General features: G+C 41.5%; 1 protein-coding gene across 8 annotated transcripts in view; it reads left to right on the forward strand.

Annotated features, from left to right (window-relative positions):
- NBEA (neurobeachin) overlaps positions 1 to 18,429 on the forward strand; it is a 395,298-nt gene that overhangs the window by 305,163 nt on the left and 71,706 nt on the right. For all 8 annotated transcript variants that reach the window (XM_029048269.2, XM_039914901.1, XM_039914903.1 and 5 more), the window contains 3 exons: positions 8,995 to 9,112; positions 9,424 to 9,526; positions 13,698 to 13,813. In XM_029048269.2, coding sequence (XP_028904102.1) covers positions 8,995 to 9,112; positions 9,424 to 9,526; positions 13,698 to 13,813 — 337 coding nt within the window. The remainder of the gene's footprint in view (positions 1 to 8,994; positions 9,113 to 9,423; positions 9,527 to 13,697; positions 13,814 to 18,429) is intronic.

The following is an 18,429-nucleotide window of genomic DNA, read 5'->3' on the forward strand; positions in this document are numbered from 1 at the left end:
TATTATCAGTTTTACTTACCAGTTTTCAACCTGCCCCTGAGTCGATCCTGCACAGAGTTCAGAGTAACCGGGGCTATGTCCAAGATTTGATAACAGGCTGCCAAACCAACATAATGCTAGAATCCCATTCCTACCTATCTCCAATTAGCATAAACATTTCCAAAGTTTTCATTTGGCCAATATGCAGCACCGGAGGGGCTGCTGTGAGGGCAGGCTCTGGGCTGAACCAACTCCATGAAGCAGTTAAACAGTCCCAGCTGTGCCCACATGTGCTGGCACCAGTTGAGCGGTGTTTTGATTGCCTTCCCAGTTTTGGTGGGCTAGTTCCTGCACCAACTGACGACCGGAGCGTTCTCTCTCGGCCTTTCCGTCCTATTTACACACCCAGATTTGTTTTTCTGTTTGCACAGTTCATTGGGTTAAATTCAGTTTTTTATTGTCTTAGATGCAATCCGCTAGGTTGTAAACCCCTCGAGGGCAGGGGTCGTATCTGTTCATGACTCCCCTACTCACCTTAGTGCTTAGTGCTTAGTGCAGTGATCTCCACCCAGTAGGTGCTCAGTAAATTCTATCGATCTTTTAGTTTGTAAATTAAAAAAAAAATTCAATGGCCGCTGCCTTGAATTATTTATCTTTCTCCCTCTCTTTGCCCACAGACCCACACCTGAGAATGCAGATTGTACATTTCTGATGGATGCTCTTGGTGAACCAAGGGCAGAGACTGGGGCTCCCACTTCCCTTTCTCCAACCTTGCAAGCCCTGGCATTCGACAGTCTCTAACACTGACATTTTCAAAGAAACGTTCAACGACACCATTGGAACATGATTCCAAGTGGTCAGGCTAATCGGGGAGCCATCAAAATCAAGATTTGAGCTCCTCAAAGGCAGGGTCACTGCCTTTTACTTCTCTTGGATCGCCCTCAGCTTGTTGCCCATAGTTAGTGCTAAATAGGTTCTATTACTACTATCCAGTTTATTGTTCAGTTTATGTAAAATCATTTTATGATGACACTATTTCTCTCTGAGTTTTCAATGGAAAAAATCTGAACTCGAGGTTGAAATAATAGACATTTCCTTTCAACTCAAATAAGCAAGCACTTATAATAATAATAGGTATCCGTTAATTACTTACTGTGTGCCAATCTCAGATGTACATCCAAAAAGTGAATATCAGCTAATATCCAAGATCTGCCACCCCATACACCTAGAGGTGATGCAACTGTGTAATGAAGCTAGCTCCCCTCAGTCTGATTCTTTTCCCACTTCCAGCCCTGTCCCCATCTCAGCAGTACTGCTCCTCTGGCTGTTCCACTCAATGAATCTGCATATTCCCTCTCATTCAGAGCCAGCCTAGCCCCTCTGCCCTAACTTCACTGCCTATTAGCCTGTTACCACATAGTGATGTCACCGCTCCTCTTTTCTTGATGGAGCCCGTCTCCCCCTCTCCCGTCCAGCGCCCTCTCAGCCCCCATCCCTGCTGCCCTGGGAGAGCCCCCTCACTTGGTTAGGAATGTACTTTGTGGTTCACGTGGCCACAATCGGGGCCCATGTCTAAAAGTCATCGAATTTTGTAATCTTTTTGGTCTTTGAATAAAATGAGCCTTTCCAGTTCTGAAAATGGAATAATGTAGATTTTAATGACCTCAATATACCTTACTGTACTTCCAATGGCAGAGAAGAGTGAACATGCCTTACCTGTAAGAAAAATATTGGTTTTGTCCATCATCGATTGTAAGAAAAAACTTCCAAAGGCAAAAAGTATAACCCCTCTGCTGACAAAGGATCTTTATTCACTAACAATAACAATGAGTTTAAAGTGGTAGACAACTTAACGAGACACTATGAAATCCAAAATTAAAAACCAACAACTTTGATTTCTGAAGTCCTTTGTCAAAAACGAATAGTTTCATTTTCAAAGGACACAAACCGGTAGTCTTTATTTCTGTTTTTCTTCTCAATCCTCATTGTCCGAGGAAACTCTGCATCTGTTTCTCTGTTTTAATAATGACATTTACACTGGGCCGCATTAATATGAAACAGCATGAAGTGCCTGTGCCAGTAGATTCTTTTTAATTACTGTGTGAAAAAGGTATGTAATTGAAACAAAAAGCATTGTTTCCAATCCTAATTTTTTTTTTCTTCTTCCTTGAGTCCATCCTGTCAGGCTGAAAGCGTGAAAGTTATTTTCTGGTGGTGTGATTAGATTGGGGCTGAGCTCTCCAGCTGGCAGGCCTGTCTGTGACTGGCGGCGGCCTATCCCCAGCGCTTGTCATTTCCTGACACGCCTGACAGGATGGGGACAGCAGCTCCAGACAGGTTCATTAGATGGTGTTTTCTACAGCTGGGCTAAAAATAATATATAAAAAAAATAAAAAAATAGAAAAAAAGTCTAAGCTTTGCCAAGGCCCAAGCTGTAGGGGCCTTTCTTGTTGGTTTAAACCAAGGCCTTGTTTTGACAAATTTTGATCCGTGCAGTTTTTAGATTTTCTGACACATTTTTGTTTTCTTCCCCTTTGGCCTGCCCTTTGTGCTCTCTGCCTTGTTGCTGCTTCAAAACCCTAACAGTCTTCCCAGGAGAGCACGGGGCACTGTTACCGACGGCTTAGAAGAAAAATAGAGCATACTGTAAAATAGCAATAATTATTCATTTCCATGGTGATCAGCGCAATCAGAGAAAAAACCATCTTGGGATTTCCAATAAGCCAATTATAAGAAAGGTTAAGGGTTTTTATAGTGCCAGAAACATGCCATCTGCATGAGAACATAGCATCATTACAAGCAGTCTACCCTGTCAGACCCATTGCTCTCCACTGCTGCCAGAACTGTACTGCTTTCATTCGCTGACTCAAGAAGACGCCAGAGTTTTCTGTTCGTGTGGTTCGGCTTTCATGCCGAGCTGTGTAAGATTACAGGTGACCCGATCATTTAAAACCGAAACAAGCCCCAAATTAGAATTTAAAACTGAGGGCGTCTGTCTGGGGGACTGTGGTTCTGTTAAAGATAACCAATTTTTCCCCTGCCCAAAATCTATGTACAGGGAATTTGCCATTTTTATGCTGGTGGCAGTATTCTTTTTTCAATATACATAAAAGCTGGAGTTGGAATGCTTGAAATGACTCTTCATCAACAGCATTTAGAGCCCAGTATTGGAGAAACAGAAGCACAGACCCTTTATCTGGTCATTATTCTTAACATGTTGAACTTGAATTAGAGAGCGGCTATTGACATCTTTAATTTACGGACTGTTAGCCAAAGTCCATCTCCAACCTTAGCTGCTGATAGCTGCTTTCCTTTGGGACAACCATTTAATCCTGGGCATTTTAAGCAGCTACAACTTGGCCACAGGCACATCAGGTGCACGGTAACCTTAGTTAAGCGCTGTTAGATTCATTTCTTTTGAGTGTCCTTACAGTTTCGTAGAGCACTGTGGCGCAACGTGTAGGGGTCGGGGAGCGAGAGGGTGTGATATTTGGCCGCCGGCGGGAGAAAACAGGGTTGCTACAGTGCCAAACCTCCATTTGCAGAACTTACCTTTCCTTTGTATTGTTAGCTCCCACTACTTTCCTTCACTGTCTCTATGACAACTGTTTAAAATGGGATGGGCAACTGTCATCTGGAGTATTACTGAGAGAAAAGTGTTAGTGAGCACGCGGTCCCGTAGATAGAGCATTTCAATATAATCCAATTTTAATTGAACTCCAGAGACTTTGATGTGCTGCAGAAGGTTGGGAGAGAGCTATTCCAGGGAGAAATTAAAGCATCCCAGCAAGGCTTCACTCCCCAAACTGTCACCATTGTAAGCAAGCATTAGCATCAGACTTAACCTTCCCCTACGGAACGTCTTACTTCTTTTTCAGTCTTTCGCCGCTTCTTTCGGCCATCTGTAGAAGCAGAGGCACTTTCATCTTTTCCTTATGTGTTTTTATAAACCCTTTGATTAGGTCTGAAAAGCATGTACCAGACCTGATATGTATCAGAGGCGGACTGTTGGACCTTGATTTGCTCTTCATATGCAGAAATAGAAAGGCAGGGATTGGGTTGTATTTGTGCACTGAGGGTTGGGTTTTCTGTACAAAATAGCTATTAAACTGGCCTACTTTACTGCTAAAAGTTGGAGAAGATTGTAATATGAATCTAGTTGTGATCTAAATTTGGACTACTTTTTAAATTTACCAGGTTGGGTTATTTGGGGCTTAATGAAAACATTTTTCTTTGTCACATGTACATTGTGTGATTGTAGGTAAAACAGTGGAAGCCATTAACAGGGTTTTTGTGGGAAACCTTTTGTTTGCTTTTTGAAATAAGGGAAAAATAGGGTAGGGGTTTTTCCATGGGGCCGCAAGTAAAGTCACATATATATTAATTTATTCAAATAATAGCTGAATATTAAGGGATTCCACTGGTAGTATTAATGACCAGCACACACAAATCACAAAGAAGCATTCATACTGAACTCAGTATCCAATTTTTTCTGTTTAAAAGGATATGTATCTATCACACACATATGAGACACAGAGAAAATGAATTGAGTAAGGATTGGGGAGCTATTTTTCTTGTTAACAATAGATGTGTCTTGTTTATTTTATACTATGTTTATGTTCATTTTGAGTTGGAGTGTGTGTTTTGTTACAACAGTGAAAGGGAATCAAGATTTAAGTGCACCAGTAAAGGGTCCCTGATAGATTAGTATCTTTTGTATTTGAGAATGCCTCACATGAAGAAGGGATTTCATTTACGACTGCATATTTTAATAGGTTATGGGCTCATCTGGATTTTTAAAAATCTGCTTTAAGCCAGTGTTTAAAGTGAATCTACTGGTGTGCTGTCCAGTCCTCAAGGCTAGAAAGAGGTGTGTATGGGGCATATCCACCAAAACAAACCGGGAGTGAGAACATCTATTAGAGTGAAGTAAAGGACAGAATAGTGAATCCTGAAAGCAGTGGATCAAGGTCATTGGGGCATTAGGAGAAGTAGCTAAGCTATCTACTGGTGCTTGTTATCTTAGGGGCTGCCCTTTCATGACTTATGCCTGGCTTGTCTGCATCTCTTTCCTCTATGCCCTTTCTCCTCCTCTTCGACTTTGGTTCAAATGTGCCTTTCCATCCATTTTATTAAGTCCTTAAAAGAAAGTCTAGAATAATAAATACTTGAAATTCTCAAAGCGCTCAAGCATCAAAGGCATTTGAGGAAATAGTTGCTTATCATTTGTGCTCTTGAGAAGGGAAGCATTGAAACCTAAATGCTCAATCGGCATGTGGTTGCTATTTACTGATGATGACGAGGGTCATTTCCTCTGTGCCACAGGTTATTGTTGGAAACATTTTAAAAACTTTCTCAGGTTATGTTCTTTGTTCTTATGGGGGATGGACGTGATGAAATACAGATCACTCCGGTTTGAGAGGGGCTCCCTTGAGAAGTATCGTCGCCCTAGAGCCTGGTGAGCCAGACAGCCAGAGCTGGAACCTTTTTTTTCTTATCTTTTTTTTAATGGCATCTGTTTAGCGCTTACTATGTGCCAAGCACTCTTCTAAGCACTGGGGTGGATACAAGTTAATCAGATTGGACAGTCCGTGTCCCACATGGGCCTCACAGTCTAAGTGGGAGGGAGAATAGGTATTGAATACCCATTTTGCACAGGTGAGAGAACTGAGGCCTAGAGAAGATGGGTTGAAAGTCATGGCAAAATATTATAATGGTTTAAAAAAATCTCAAAGACTGTTTATTATAGCTACCATCTATTCACTTTGTCCTAAAATACCAGTGCTGGAAGTGAGAACTATTTCATGGAGTGTAAATATTTTTGCTGCCAATGAACTTTGCCACAAGTTCAGTTTAATGGCAGGGAGAGAAAGAAGGAACAGCTAAACCCAATCCAAATCCTTACACATCCCTACATATGCAGGCCTCCATATGCACACAATTTAAAGGTGAGTTTTAACATTTTTGTTGAGCTCAATGCTCTGCATATAGTAAAGACTCAATAAATACTTTTTACTGACTGAAGTAGAACTATGTGGAGAATGTGATTCCTTTAAATGAAAGGGCCATTATTAACAACCTTGCGAACTAAGATTTATATTGTATGTTTATGCTTAGTTATTACCTTATTTCTTATGAAGCAGCTTCCATTAAAACATGGGCTTGTTTGTAAACTTATTTCTAAGTATTCTTTTTTGAAATTTGATATGGCTTAATTTTGAATTCTTAAATCCTAAGTAGTTGATGTTTTGAAAAGCAGTATGGCCTAGTGGAAAGAGCATGGGCCTGGGAGACAGAGGACCTGGGTTCTAATCCTGAGTCTGCCTTGTATCTGCTGTGTGACCTTGGCCAAGTTACTTAACTTCTCTGTGCTTCAGTGACCTACCTGTAAAATGGGGACTCAATCGTACTCCCTACTACTTAGCCCGTGAGCTCCATGTGGGACAGGGACTGTGCCCAACCTGATTAGCTTGTATCTACCTCATTGCTTAGAACTTTGTGCCAAGGACTTAACTATTATTATTATTATTATTATAAAATAGCAAATGCATTTCTTCTCTTCCCTCTTCTTACTGGTGGGTGGTGGTAAGGGTGGCTAAAAGGAGAGGGGTACTGGGGCATGGTGAGGATGGCTCACCTGCCTCAGCCCCTTCCAGCCAAACAAAGGAGACTCAGTTGTCCACCAAAATCATTTCATGATTGAGCCTATCCATGGGTTTATTTCAGTTTTTGAAACCATCAACGGTTGAAGTTCACCAATGGCTCTTGGGATTCTGAGTTTGCAATCTGTCACTCCAGTGGTCATAGAGCATATGCCAGTCTTCATATTATTTACAGCAGTAGCTATTTGGGTCCAGGCTAAGGTCCTAGAATTGAGATTTCTTAGGTTGTGAATCCCATTTGGGACAGGGACTGTGTCAGATCTCATTCTCTCCCAGTGCTTTGCAGAGTGTTAGTCATGTAGTAAAACCCTTAAATCTCATAAGTTCTGAAGATAGTATGCTAGAAAATTCTTGGGGAATATTGTAGAGTGAGCAAAAGGATGTGTGGATCTTATCAGAAGTAACTAAAGAAACTAGGCTTATTTCTCCTGGAGAAGGGAGACCAAAGGGATTTGGTAGCTGTTTTCAAGTATATTTGGAATGCTGTGCGTGGGGAGAGAGCAGCTGTTCCCCATTTCCACTGAGGACATCAGGGCTGGCGTAAATATAGTTGAGAATTCTTACACATGACATTAGAGCAAGAGGATAAGCTAATAAATATTTATTTTATCTGCAGGTTTTTCGGTTTGTGGTGCCGAGACTGTTAGTGGCATATATGTTTCTAGAATCAGTGGAGGGTGTGGATTTCAAGCAGACTTTAGAGAAGGGAGAGGAGAGGGTGTTTTTGGATTTTGCAGATGTTGTCTTTGTTAGCATGAATTTAAGCTCCTCCCACTTTGGTTCCTTCCATCTGATGCTGTGTATGGCAAAGTCCCATTTTCCACCCCAATTCTGAAGAGCAGGAAGGACACCTGATGTGCAGACACCAGAGATCCAAGAAGAAGTGTCCCAGATGGGGTTGCTGAATTACATTATGACCTTAGGAGCCTATGTCAGGTTGGCCAGAGTGGGCCTTGGGATAATTTCCGGGAATAAGATGCCCTCTGGGGTTCTCGTCCACTCTTCCCCCCTTCAGGAATAGCCGAGAGCTACGAGACAACCTTTTGGGACCCTGCTGGGAACGTTGTGAAGGGTTCAAATTCTGGAGCACCCCGGGATCTTGGAGCTTTAGGTAACCCTACCTCCAAACCTCCTCGCTAGCATCCTGGGAATGATAACAGTGGGTAGAAACCTAGAAATCAGGTCCAGTGAGACTTGTAGCCAGGGATCCAGCTCTCTCAACCTGCTCCCTTTTCCTCCCTCACCCCATGCCCAATGATGGGACCTTCTCCTGTATTTTCAAAGCAGGGCCAGAGCCCATTGTTTCTTGACTTGGGGGATATTTGGATTCCCTGGAGCAGGAGAAACTCTTCTAATGATTGATCTGTCCACACAATTTGGATTGATCCTCATTTTTGTTATGAATTGGATATTTCTCTTTGCCTTGGCTGTCCATGTTCAGATTTTAAGCTCTTTGTTTTACTAGGCATGTATGATAACTTGACTGTATATGCACTAGCTCCTGGATTCAATCAGTGGTATTTTTTGAGTGCTTACTGTGTGCAGAGCACTGTATCCAGTGCTTGGGAGATTACAATACAGTTGGTAAATACAATCCCTGCCCACAAGGAGTTTCCAGTCTAAGGGGGACAGTGCAACACACAAATATAGGGCTTAAATAATTGCTGTGGATGTCAGGAACAAAGTGGTTGCCGGTAGGCTTCGGCAGTTGGACCAAGTGGGGGAGAATTTGGCAGCCTTCCTTGATGCAGATTGGCTGCGTTAGAATCAATTAATCACATTTATTGAGCACTTACCGTGTGTAGAGCACCGTGTCAAACGCTTGGGAGAGTACAATATAACTCAGTTGATAGACATGTTCCTTACCCACAAAAAGCTTGTAATCTAGAGAACAGTTATATAAATCCTATAGTAATAGCTTTTAGGCATTGCTGGATTTTTTACTCATAGCGATGAAACAATGACACATAGTTTGGGCTTTTAACATGTTTTATTTAGTGGGCATTTCTGTGACTTCCACCACTCTTTTCATTTTTCAAAGTGAAAGGTGTTCCAAAGAGACTAAATTCAGGTTCAGAAAATTCTGATGCTGTTTCTGCCGTTGCATCTCTGTGACATCGACCTAGTAACTTAATCTCTGAGGCCCTCCATTTCATCATCAACAAAATGGGGGAAATTAACTCTGTCTGCTGTTTTGCAAATAGTATTCATTTCATCTTCAGTGAAGTGGCCTGAAGGTTAGATGTTCAATGACCAAGCCTATCTGCTATTTCCTAAAGCATTAACGGTGACATTTGAAGATATTGTTCAATTTTCTTGTATTAAGTGGTACTTTTACAACTTTCATTTAAAGGTTCTTGCGTATACAGAGGGTCTTCATGGAAAATGGATGTTCAGCGAGATTCGAGCTGTATTTTCAAGACGTTACCTTCTACAAAACACCGCCTTGGAAGTTTTTATGGCAAACAGAAGTATGTTCTTGGGGTTATTTCATTGAAATATTTACTAGTAGATTTTGATATTGTTATCCATACAAAAATTAATGTATTTGAGATTGTTTCCTGAATAATTTTCCTGCCCCTTTCCTCTCTGTTAATGCATTCTTCCTGCAGCCAGTAAAAGAGGTGTCTTAATATGAAAATGTTCTCTTCTTCGCCCTGCATTTCTGAGGATAATTTGGAAGAAACGGTTTTAAAAGGGAATTATTGTATTTTGATAGAGAAAATACCCATTTTAGCCCTTGGCGTTTTTTCTAAACCAATGTTTCCTCTTCTCTCCACAGCCTCGGTGATGTTTAATTTTCCCGACCAAGCCACAGTGAAAAAAGTTGTATACAGCTTGCCCCGGGTCGGGGTAGGAACCAGCTATGGTCTGCCACAAGCCAGGTAATTATGGTGCCTAACAGGTTGGTTGGGTTTGTTAGCAAGCTCTAAATTCAAAAATTGTGATCCACAAATGTGGTCATTCTGCTCTGATTAATAATCACAATTGTTACCAGGAACATAGAGAGTCTCTATCTCATTGGAATGATTTGCAGGAAAATGTCACTTAATTGTTAGCAGGTGGAAAGCTAACATTTTAAGGAATCTTAAAGTTGCAGAAATTAATTGGCTATTTTGTATGTTTTACACTTGAAAACTATCGTAATCCCGAACCATTTTACCAAAGATATCCTAGAAGCAGCCATAAATCAACAACATATTTCTTGCATATTTATAGCCTAGTGTAGTGTATTGCATATGTAGATGATTATTACAATGTAAAATAATTTGTGTTGCACCAGCAATTATTGACAGTATCTTGGCTTTCCTAATTTGTTATTTGTAAGAGTGTTTCAAGAGTCTGCACTGAAAAAAATACATATTGTATCATGGCAACTCAACTTCGGTCAGGGAAGTAGGATACCATACTAGGCAGACAAGATTACCTTTTAAATGGTGATTGTGTACAAGCCTTTGGAAAATACAAACTTCAGAATGTATTTTCCAGAGGCCTGTACTCAGTCACCAAGGTACTCTTGTAGAGAAAATACGTAGAGAAAATAATCTAATAGAGGAAATACACAGTGTATCATTAGATGAGGGATATTGTTATATCCAGAAACTGACTTATTCTTGCATAGATTGCCATTTTTATTTCTTGTTTTTACTTGGTTAAAAACAGAGAAATCTTTTCACTTCTGTCTCAGGAGGGAAATAGGAAGGGGAAGAGCCAGGTTGCTCTTCCACCAGTCTGGATTACCCATAGATGGAAAGGAGAAAGTTTAGCAGGAGAAAGCAGTCTGTCCCATGCTGAGAGAGAAGAAAAAATAGTCGCCTCAGCAACAATCCAACCTTGTCCCTCTCGGGAGAGGTGCAAGAGTGCAGATCCTCTGCTACTGTCAGCTTCCAAATGGCTGTCTTTTCGATGCCCACTCTAGATCAGTGTCCCCAGGGCTCGTGCATCCACCCACATCCGTATTACCCCCCATCCTAAGGAAGAAGGGGTGGCTAGGAAGGGAGTTGCTGCTTAAGCTTTCTACACTGACAGATGTAGCAGCCGGCCTGGGAAGCTAGTGACGTATGTGGCACAACTTGTAGAAAATCAGCTTCTGCACTCCCCCTATTGCCCATATGGAGGTTTTGAATCTTGTGATCCTACTCTGTACATGTGTAAAGTGTGTCTAATTTCCTCCTCGGTGTTGTTTATTGAACAGTTACTGTGTGCAGAACACTGTACTAAGTGATTTTGAGGGAAGAATGCTGGGGTCAGGGTACCTAAACTTGGCAGGTAATAATAGTAAAAATAGTCATGTTATGTGTTAAGCGCTTACTCTGTGCCAAGCACTGTACTAAGTGCTGGGATGGATACCAGCAAAACTGGTTGGGTACAATCCCTGTCCCACCTGGGGCTCACAGTCTCCCTTACAAAGGAGAAGGAGTTGGCGGAATGAGAGGGGCACAGTTTTGCTCTGAGGCAGGGCTCTGCACATGTACCTCTAGGCAACCTTGCAGTCCCAGGGGAAACAGGAACCAGGGTGTTGTGAGCATTATTGTATCCTAGCATCTCCATCGTGTGGCAGGTCCACAGAGGGACATAGCAATGCCCACCTCTTCGAGACAGACCATACTGCCTGTAACACAGCTGCCTGCGCCTTCTGGGCTACATGCGCAGGTTATAAAAACAAGACAGCAACAACAAAAATACCTCAGTAATACTGAAGCTTGGACCTGGAAACCGTGGGTGGAGAAATGAAAACCACAGCCCGGTGTTTAAAAACCTTGCTGTAATGTAATCTTGATATATTAAAATAATGTGTTTTTGCATTCAAAAGGACAGAAAGGGGCCTTTAAGTATGCAAACACATGGCAGCTAAATTAACACGATAGACTCGAATGGTTCCTTTGGAGCCATTGTGGTCTGTTATATCAATCATGTACAAAGAAATCTTTAGGAAGGTCTTTGTGTGATAGCAGGCTCTTACTCTTTGTTGAGGCAGAAATCCAAATACTAAGATCTGCCGGTTGCCCCTTGGTTCCACAGACCAATCTTAAAAATGCTTCACTGTAGATGTGGATAGAAGATATTACCAGCAGCAAATATAACTTAAGGTCTCACAGGAATGGAAATATTTCAGGATAACCACTCCTGGCATTTAAGAGAGCCGACAATGTTGATAGGGTACATTATATGTTTACCTAAAATTAAGTTTTACATAAAAATTAGAGAGTGAGTCTATGTGATTTGCTCAGGAAGCTAGTGTCAGAACTGAAGTAAAATTTTTCATGTAGACACCTAGACTGAGAAATACTCAGAGACTAGTCTACCCACTGAGCCATATTGTCTCTCAATCAATTAATCAGTCATTTATTGAGCACTTAGTGTATGCAGAGCACTATCCTAAGGGCTAGAGAGAGTACAATATAACAGAATTGGTAGACACATTCCTTGCCCACAAGGAGCTTACACTCCAGAAAGGTGCTCTCAGAAACCTACTATAAACCTGGGCTAAAGTGCCACCCCTTCTACTGCAGAATTGGCCACTGCCTTGGAGAAGCCCCCAGGAGTTCTAGAATCAGTGCAGCTTCTTCTTGGGCCCAGGCCGAAGGAGTTGCAAACAAAAGTTAGTGCTGGGAGTTTCCTGGTCACAGCAGAGATCTCCAGAGTTTCCCACGCTGGTTCCTCTATTTCACTTCCAGGGTCATAGTGCCAAGTGGGGATCCTGACCCCAGCCCCTAAGACCAGTGACCAGCTTCAGAAATCCAGGGATACAGCCTGTCACCCCAGGTCTCCATACTCTCTGCACCCTTCTCTGTCTGCTTCCATGGCCTAACCCCATGCAAAGATGGCCCAGACAGGGGAGAGGATTGGGGAGGACCTGGATCAGTAGCAATCAATGGTATTTATTGGGTGGCATAAGTTTCCAGGGTCATTTTTCTTCCCTAACCTGGCCAAGATCAAATGTGGCATAGTTAGTCTCAAGAGTCAGAGACCAAAGCCAATAAGCACATGTGATTGAGTAGCCGCTGTTCTTAAAGATGCATTTGACTTAAACTAAACTCACTCTTCTGTCCTGCGATCAGTTTGTTGCTGTTTTGTTTTAAAACTTGTGACTGAAACCAAACCAAACTTCAGTAGCCTTGCAAATTGCCTATTAGCAGTTAGTATAGTAATGCTCTAAATGGTGCACTAGTCACCGGAAAGAATTCATGACCCTCTCTCAGTGCCCACTTGATTACCGGGGATTGAATAGGTATTGGGGGAGAATTCATTCATTCATTCAGTAGTATTGATTGAGCACTTACTATGTGCAGAGCACTGTACTAAGCGCTTGGAATGTACAAATAGGTAACAGAGACAGTCCCTGCCCTTTGACGGGCTTACAGTCTAAGAATCTGGCCCGACAGGCACCGACGGCATTTTTGTACCTTCTGTGCCCGGCAGAGATGGTAGCTGGGGACTGCGTGGAGAAGGTGGTGACAACAGAGTCTCTGTTCTGAGATCATCTCCTCTGCTGATCCTCCCCCCCGCCTCAATTTGGGGGAGAGGAGGAGGGATCTAATGGGGGGAAAGTCAGCCAGAGCGCAGGGTGGTAACCAAGGAGCGGTGGTGGAATCAAAGTCCGGACAAGCAATGAGACGAATGGCTGGATGACCTGGCATGCAGTGCTCTGGTGCAGATGCTGGGAGTTCGACTCTTGATGCAGCTCACTGTTTCCTATCACTTACAAAACCTGACCGTTTGTTGATGGCAGATCGATAGTGTGATTACTTTCTGAACAGCCTAGTTTAAGTAGTCCCATTTAAATATGTATTACACCAAATGTGGTGGCCTTTAAAGTGACTCTTTTGGACCGCACAAGGGATTTGGTAGCTGGCCATTTTCCGATTAGATCGTCAGGCAGGCTGGGCAAAAATCCATGATTGAATGTAAACAATTATTTCTCATTGCAAGAATAATGGGCTGCATAGACTTCTCTAAAATATTTACTAGAAAGTACAGATAGCAATAGCTGTTTTTGTTTCCTGAAATTAAGAGTCATTGTTTTAAAATCTTTCCTTTGTGTTTAATTGCTAGGAGAATATCCCTGGCCACTCCCCGACAGCTTTATAAATCCTCCAACATGACTCAGCGCTGGCAGAGACGGGAAATTTCCAACTTTGAATACCTAATGTTCCTCAATACTATAGCAGGTGAGGCATCTAACTCTTTAATCCTTCATAATGTGTTTGTGTTTGTCAAAATCATGAGCACCGTGACTTGACAGAGTACATTTATCTCTTCGCAATTCAGTTGCAGCATTTATGATAGACTCTGAAGTATCCACATGAAATTGTATCAGAAAATGCACAACCTATCACTGAGGCTTGAGATTCATTTATTGTTGCAGAGGCTGTTCCAGGCTCTCCTTCTGACATTTTCTTTGCTGACAGCTTTGTCTGAAGCTTTATTAGAGTCAACAAACCATTTCCAGAGAGTGTCTGGAAATAATAATGGGAAAATGTAATTTCTCTACTTCGTCATTCTCAGTAACAGAAACTAGACAGGAGAATAACAACAGTATTCTGCCTAGTACAGATGTCACCTGGATTGTGGCATGATTGGGTTATAGCGTACTTTCTTTTTCAGGCCTTCAAAAAAAATATAAAAATCAGATTAGATGATTCCAAAAATGAATAACTGCCTTAGACACAGGCGGTGCTATATTTGTGAATTAATAAGAGATTGTTGTGTTTTGCTGTTGTATCTGACTAGACATGCATATGAGACTTCCCCACCCTTTTCCTTGTTATCCTGGTGATCGTGAAATGGCTATTGTCGGTCAGTAAGCCTCCTGACGATTGTCTGTTCTTCCATTTCCAGCATACAGAAGAAAGCTCAGTCATGAGCTCTCAGTCCCTCTCTCAGCAGCAAAATCTACCAAGGTCTTTAATTAGGCAGAGTCACTCACTCTCCCACAGAGGGTGAAAGCATCATAATTAATATGCTCCTTGATTGGATTTTCATTCTTACACTAAAACCTGTCATTTTGTCTTTCCTCAGGACCTTGATTTCAACACTTTGTGAGTTGTAGAGAGAAAGGGCGGAACCTCAGTTGTGCCCTTTGTCTTCATTATTATAAGCAGGTGGAGGAAAGCTGTTTAGTGATCCTCCTGAAAAGAGGACTAGGAATTGTCTGTCCCTTAACAATTGGATCACCAAATGCAGATCACCAATATCTATCTCTCTATTTATCTCAGTTTTATTCTTCAGCTCAAATTAAAGTACACCAACTTGACTGGACCTTTGAAAGTAGAAATAGTGTTCAATTTGAGTTCATAGGCTTCAACTTCTTTATAATCCTCACAATGAGTTTTCCGTGCTTTTCAGAAATCTTGGCAGATTTCACTTTCTGTCTGTTTTCATTTCCAACCATTTTCATGTGGTATTTGTCAAGCACTTACTATGTGCTAAGCCCTGGGGTAGATAAAATGCCCATTATTGGACAGGGATTGTCTCTATCTGTTGCCAAATTGTACACTCCAAGTGCTTAGTACAGTGCTGTATACATAGTAAGCGCTCAATAAATACTATTGAATGAATGAATAAAATGCCATCAGCAGTATGGCTCAGTGGAAGGAACACAGGCTTGGGAGTCAGAGGTCGTGGGTTCTAATCCCAGGCTCTGCCACTTGTCAGCTGTGTGACTTGAGGTAAGTCACTTAACTTCTCTGTGCCTCAGTTACCTCATCTGGAAAAGGAGGATTAAGACTGTGAGCCCCATGTGGGACAACCTGATTACCTTGTATCTACCCCAGTGCTAAGTATAGTGCTTGGCACATAGTAAGCGCTTAACAAATACCATCAATGAATAAATCAATCAGATCAGACACAGTCCATGTGCTACATGGGTCTCTCAATCTAATGGGAAGGGAAAATGGGTCTTTATTTCCATGTTTGCATATGAGGAAGCTGAGGTCCAGAGACCGAAGACTAATAGGCAAGTGGTGGATTTGGGACTAGATCTCTGGTCTCCTGCCTCTCAGTTCTGTGCTTCCTCTAGACCATTCTACTCCAAAAACATAGTTACAGGTTATGCCTGGCCAGGGCCCTCTCAGGAAAGGTGATATGTGTTCTTTGTAGTTTCACATCTCTGGTGCCCTATCAGTCTGTCAACCAATCAATCAATCATTTTTACTGAGCACTTACTAAACCCTTGGAAGAGTACAATGTAAGAATGTAACAGATTTAGCAGGTGCATGCTCTGCCCACAGCAAGTTTACAATCTATCATTGTTTGGCACAAGTGTGCTGATTTTTAGTCTTTGCAAATATAGGTACTGTACAATTCATAGATTGTACAGTGTAAATAGATAATTTGAAAGCCAGGTATGTTAACTCGTGGACTTTTGTAGAAGCCAGTCTTTCAGCCTAACTGCATCTGTTGACAGCAGAGCCTCTTTCTATCAGTCCATCATCTGCTCAATCTAGATGACTCTTGTTCTGTCAATCAGTGATATTTATTTGAGCACCTACTGTGTGCAGAGCACTGTACTAAGTGCTTGCACCTAGTTTAAGGTAGGACAGATAACTAAACAATAAGGTTTGCATGTTGGAGTGTTTTCTCTGTGATGGATATGGTAGGCTTGTGACAGCACAGTCACCATGTTCCCCAGAGCCTCTTCTAGGTGAACTCCAGGGAACTGAAACTCTGTAGCAGTCATTCCAGATCTTCTTGTGGCTGAATTTGCACTGAGGACTTTTGCTCCTTGAGAGCCATGAGTGCTGCCAACCCCGATGCAGTCGGTTTGGGATGTGAGAACAATGGAATCTGCTTGCTGGACATAATAAACTCGCCTCCCAAAAGAGTGATTTCTAACTACCTGTTGGGAGAATTGAGCTAGAAGCTTTATACAGTGGGATTCAGAACATTCCGAGTGTGTGGTGTTTTTACTTATAAGAGCATCAGTAACGTGAAATGAATTTTAGGTCATATTCATTATTGGGCAGAGAATACCATTATACATAAGACTTGATCATTCCCTCAAGTGTATCAATGACAAATTATAGTAGATGACAAATTATATTCAATTTTCTATGTAACTTGAGACCAAGAAATGGAATATTTATTAATTTTCTTTCATTATTTTTTTTTTGTTCTGAATGGGATAGAGAGATGCTCTGAGTCACTTATCTTCTCTAGATCGCAGCCTCCTCATCTCTGTAAAATGGGTATTAAATCCCTGTTTCCTCTTCACTTTAGACTGTGAGTCCCAAGTGGTACAAGGATTGTGTCCAACCTGATTAGTTTATCTAACCCAGGGGTTAGTTGGGTGCTTTGCACATAGTAAGTGCTTAATAAATAGCACAATTATTATTGCCATTATTATTATTGCCATTATCATCATCATCTTTACCTGGCAAGCATTTGGAACTTGAGTTTAAAAATTGTTAAAATTACAATCTGACATCCAACTGCAGTACTGTGCATTGAAGATTTTTCATAATTTTACCAAAGCCTCTTATAAATTATTAGTATGCTTCAGGCTTCATTTTGCTTGAATTATACAAAGAATTTCTGAGTTTTCCAAGCAAAAAATTAACACCCAAATGCCCTTGCTTATCTTAGGTAGATGGAAAGTTTGGAGAGTTCCTCTGAGTAGCCAGATAACCAACTGACTGGAGTTTTGTACATCACTGAGCAACCCAGACCCAACTGTGATTTCTGTATTGATTCTTGAACAATTCTTAGGAGAAGCTGGGCAGCGGCATGGCCCAGTGGATAGAACATAGTCCTGGTAGTGAGAAGGACCAGTGTTCTAATCCCAGCTCCTCCACCTGTCTGCTCTGTGACCTTGGGGAAGTCACTTAACTTCTCTGTGCCTCAATCACCTCATCTATAAAAGGGGGATTAAGACTGGGAGCCCCATGTGGGACATGGACTGTGTCCAAGTTGATTACCCTGTATCTATCCCAGCTGTTAGAATAGTGGCTGTCACACAGTAGTGCTTAACAAATACCATTAAAAAAAATAATTCAACTTCCCTGGTTAAGGAAGTGAAGTGATGTCATATCCATTGCTTTGTCTGGGTTCCTCCATCATTTGAAATGGAGGGAAGTAGCATTTTTGGCTTTTGAGCACTGTCTGTGGATGTATGGAATTAGTGACCTCTCACCTCCACTCACTCCCTTGCATGTTCGTTTTGGCCTGTGTCTTCAACCAGTCAATCAACCATGTTTATTGAGCATTTACTGTTTGCAAAGCACTGTACTAAAAGCTTTGTAGAGTACAATATAACAGAGTTGGTAGACGCATTCCCTGCCCAAAGTTACTCCTTTGGTTAGACATTTTATTTCATGCTTTACTTTTTCAGTCTGTAAGTGAAATCTGAAGGGGAGAAATCTGCTACTCACTTTGGACTCTCTGCTATTCATAACTTGATTTCAAAGCGACCTGTGGGACACACCTTTTCTCCTCTTCAGAAGGGTTGCATTTGTTTCTTAAAGCACAGGGACAAATCACCTCTGCCTTGATGCAGACACTGAACACATACAGTTCCTTTTCAGAGCCGTGTGTTTAAAAAGAAGATGTAAATAACTGAAACAGGAAAGAATTTGTGCTCATTTGAAATATAACCAGCAAACAGTCAAAAAGCACTGCCTTTAAAGATAACATCCAAAAGGTCTTAATTGTTTAAAAGCCTGTATATTTGTATTGGCAAATACAGTGGTGTTCAGAATTGAAGTAGAAATCACATTTCAGCCTATAGTTCTTAAGTTCACTTTCTTGCCGAATATATTTCTGAAAGATACAATCCAGATTGTTTTAA

Source organism: Ornithorhynchus anatinus, chromosome 20 (assembly GCF_004115215.2).
Source record: "Ornithorhynchus anatinus isolate Pmale09 chromosome 20, mOrnAna1.pri.v4, whole genome shotgun sequence".
Classification (NCBI taxonomy): Eukaryota; Metazoa; Chordata; class Mammalia; order Monotremata; family Ornithorhynchidae; genus Ornithorhynchus; species Ornithorhynchus anatinus.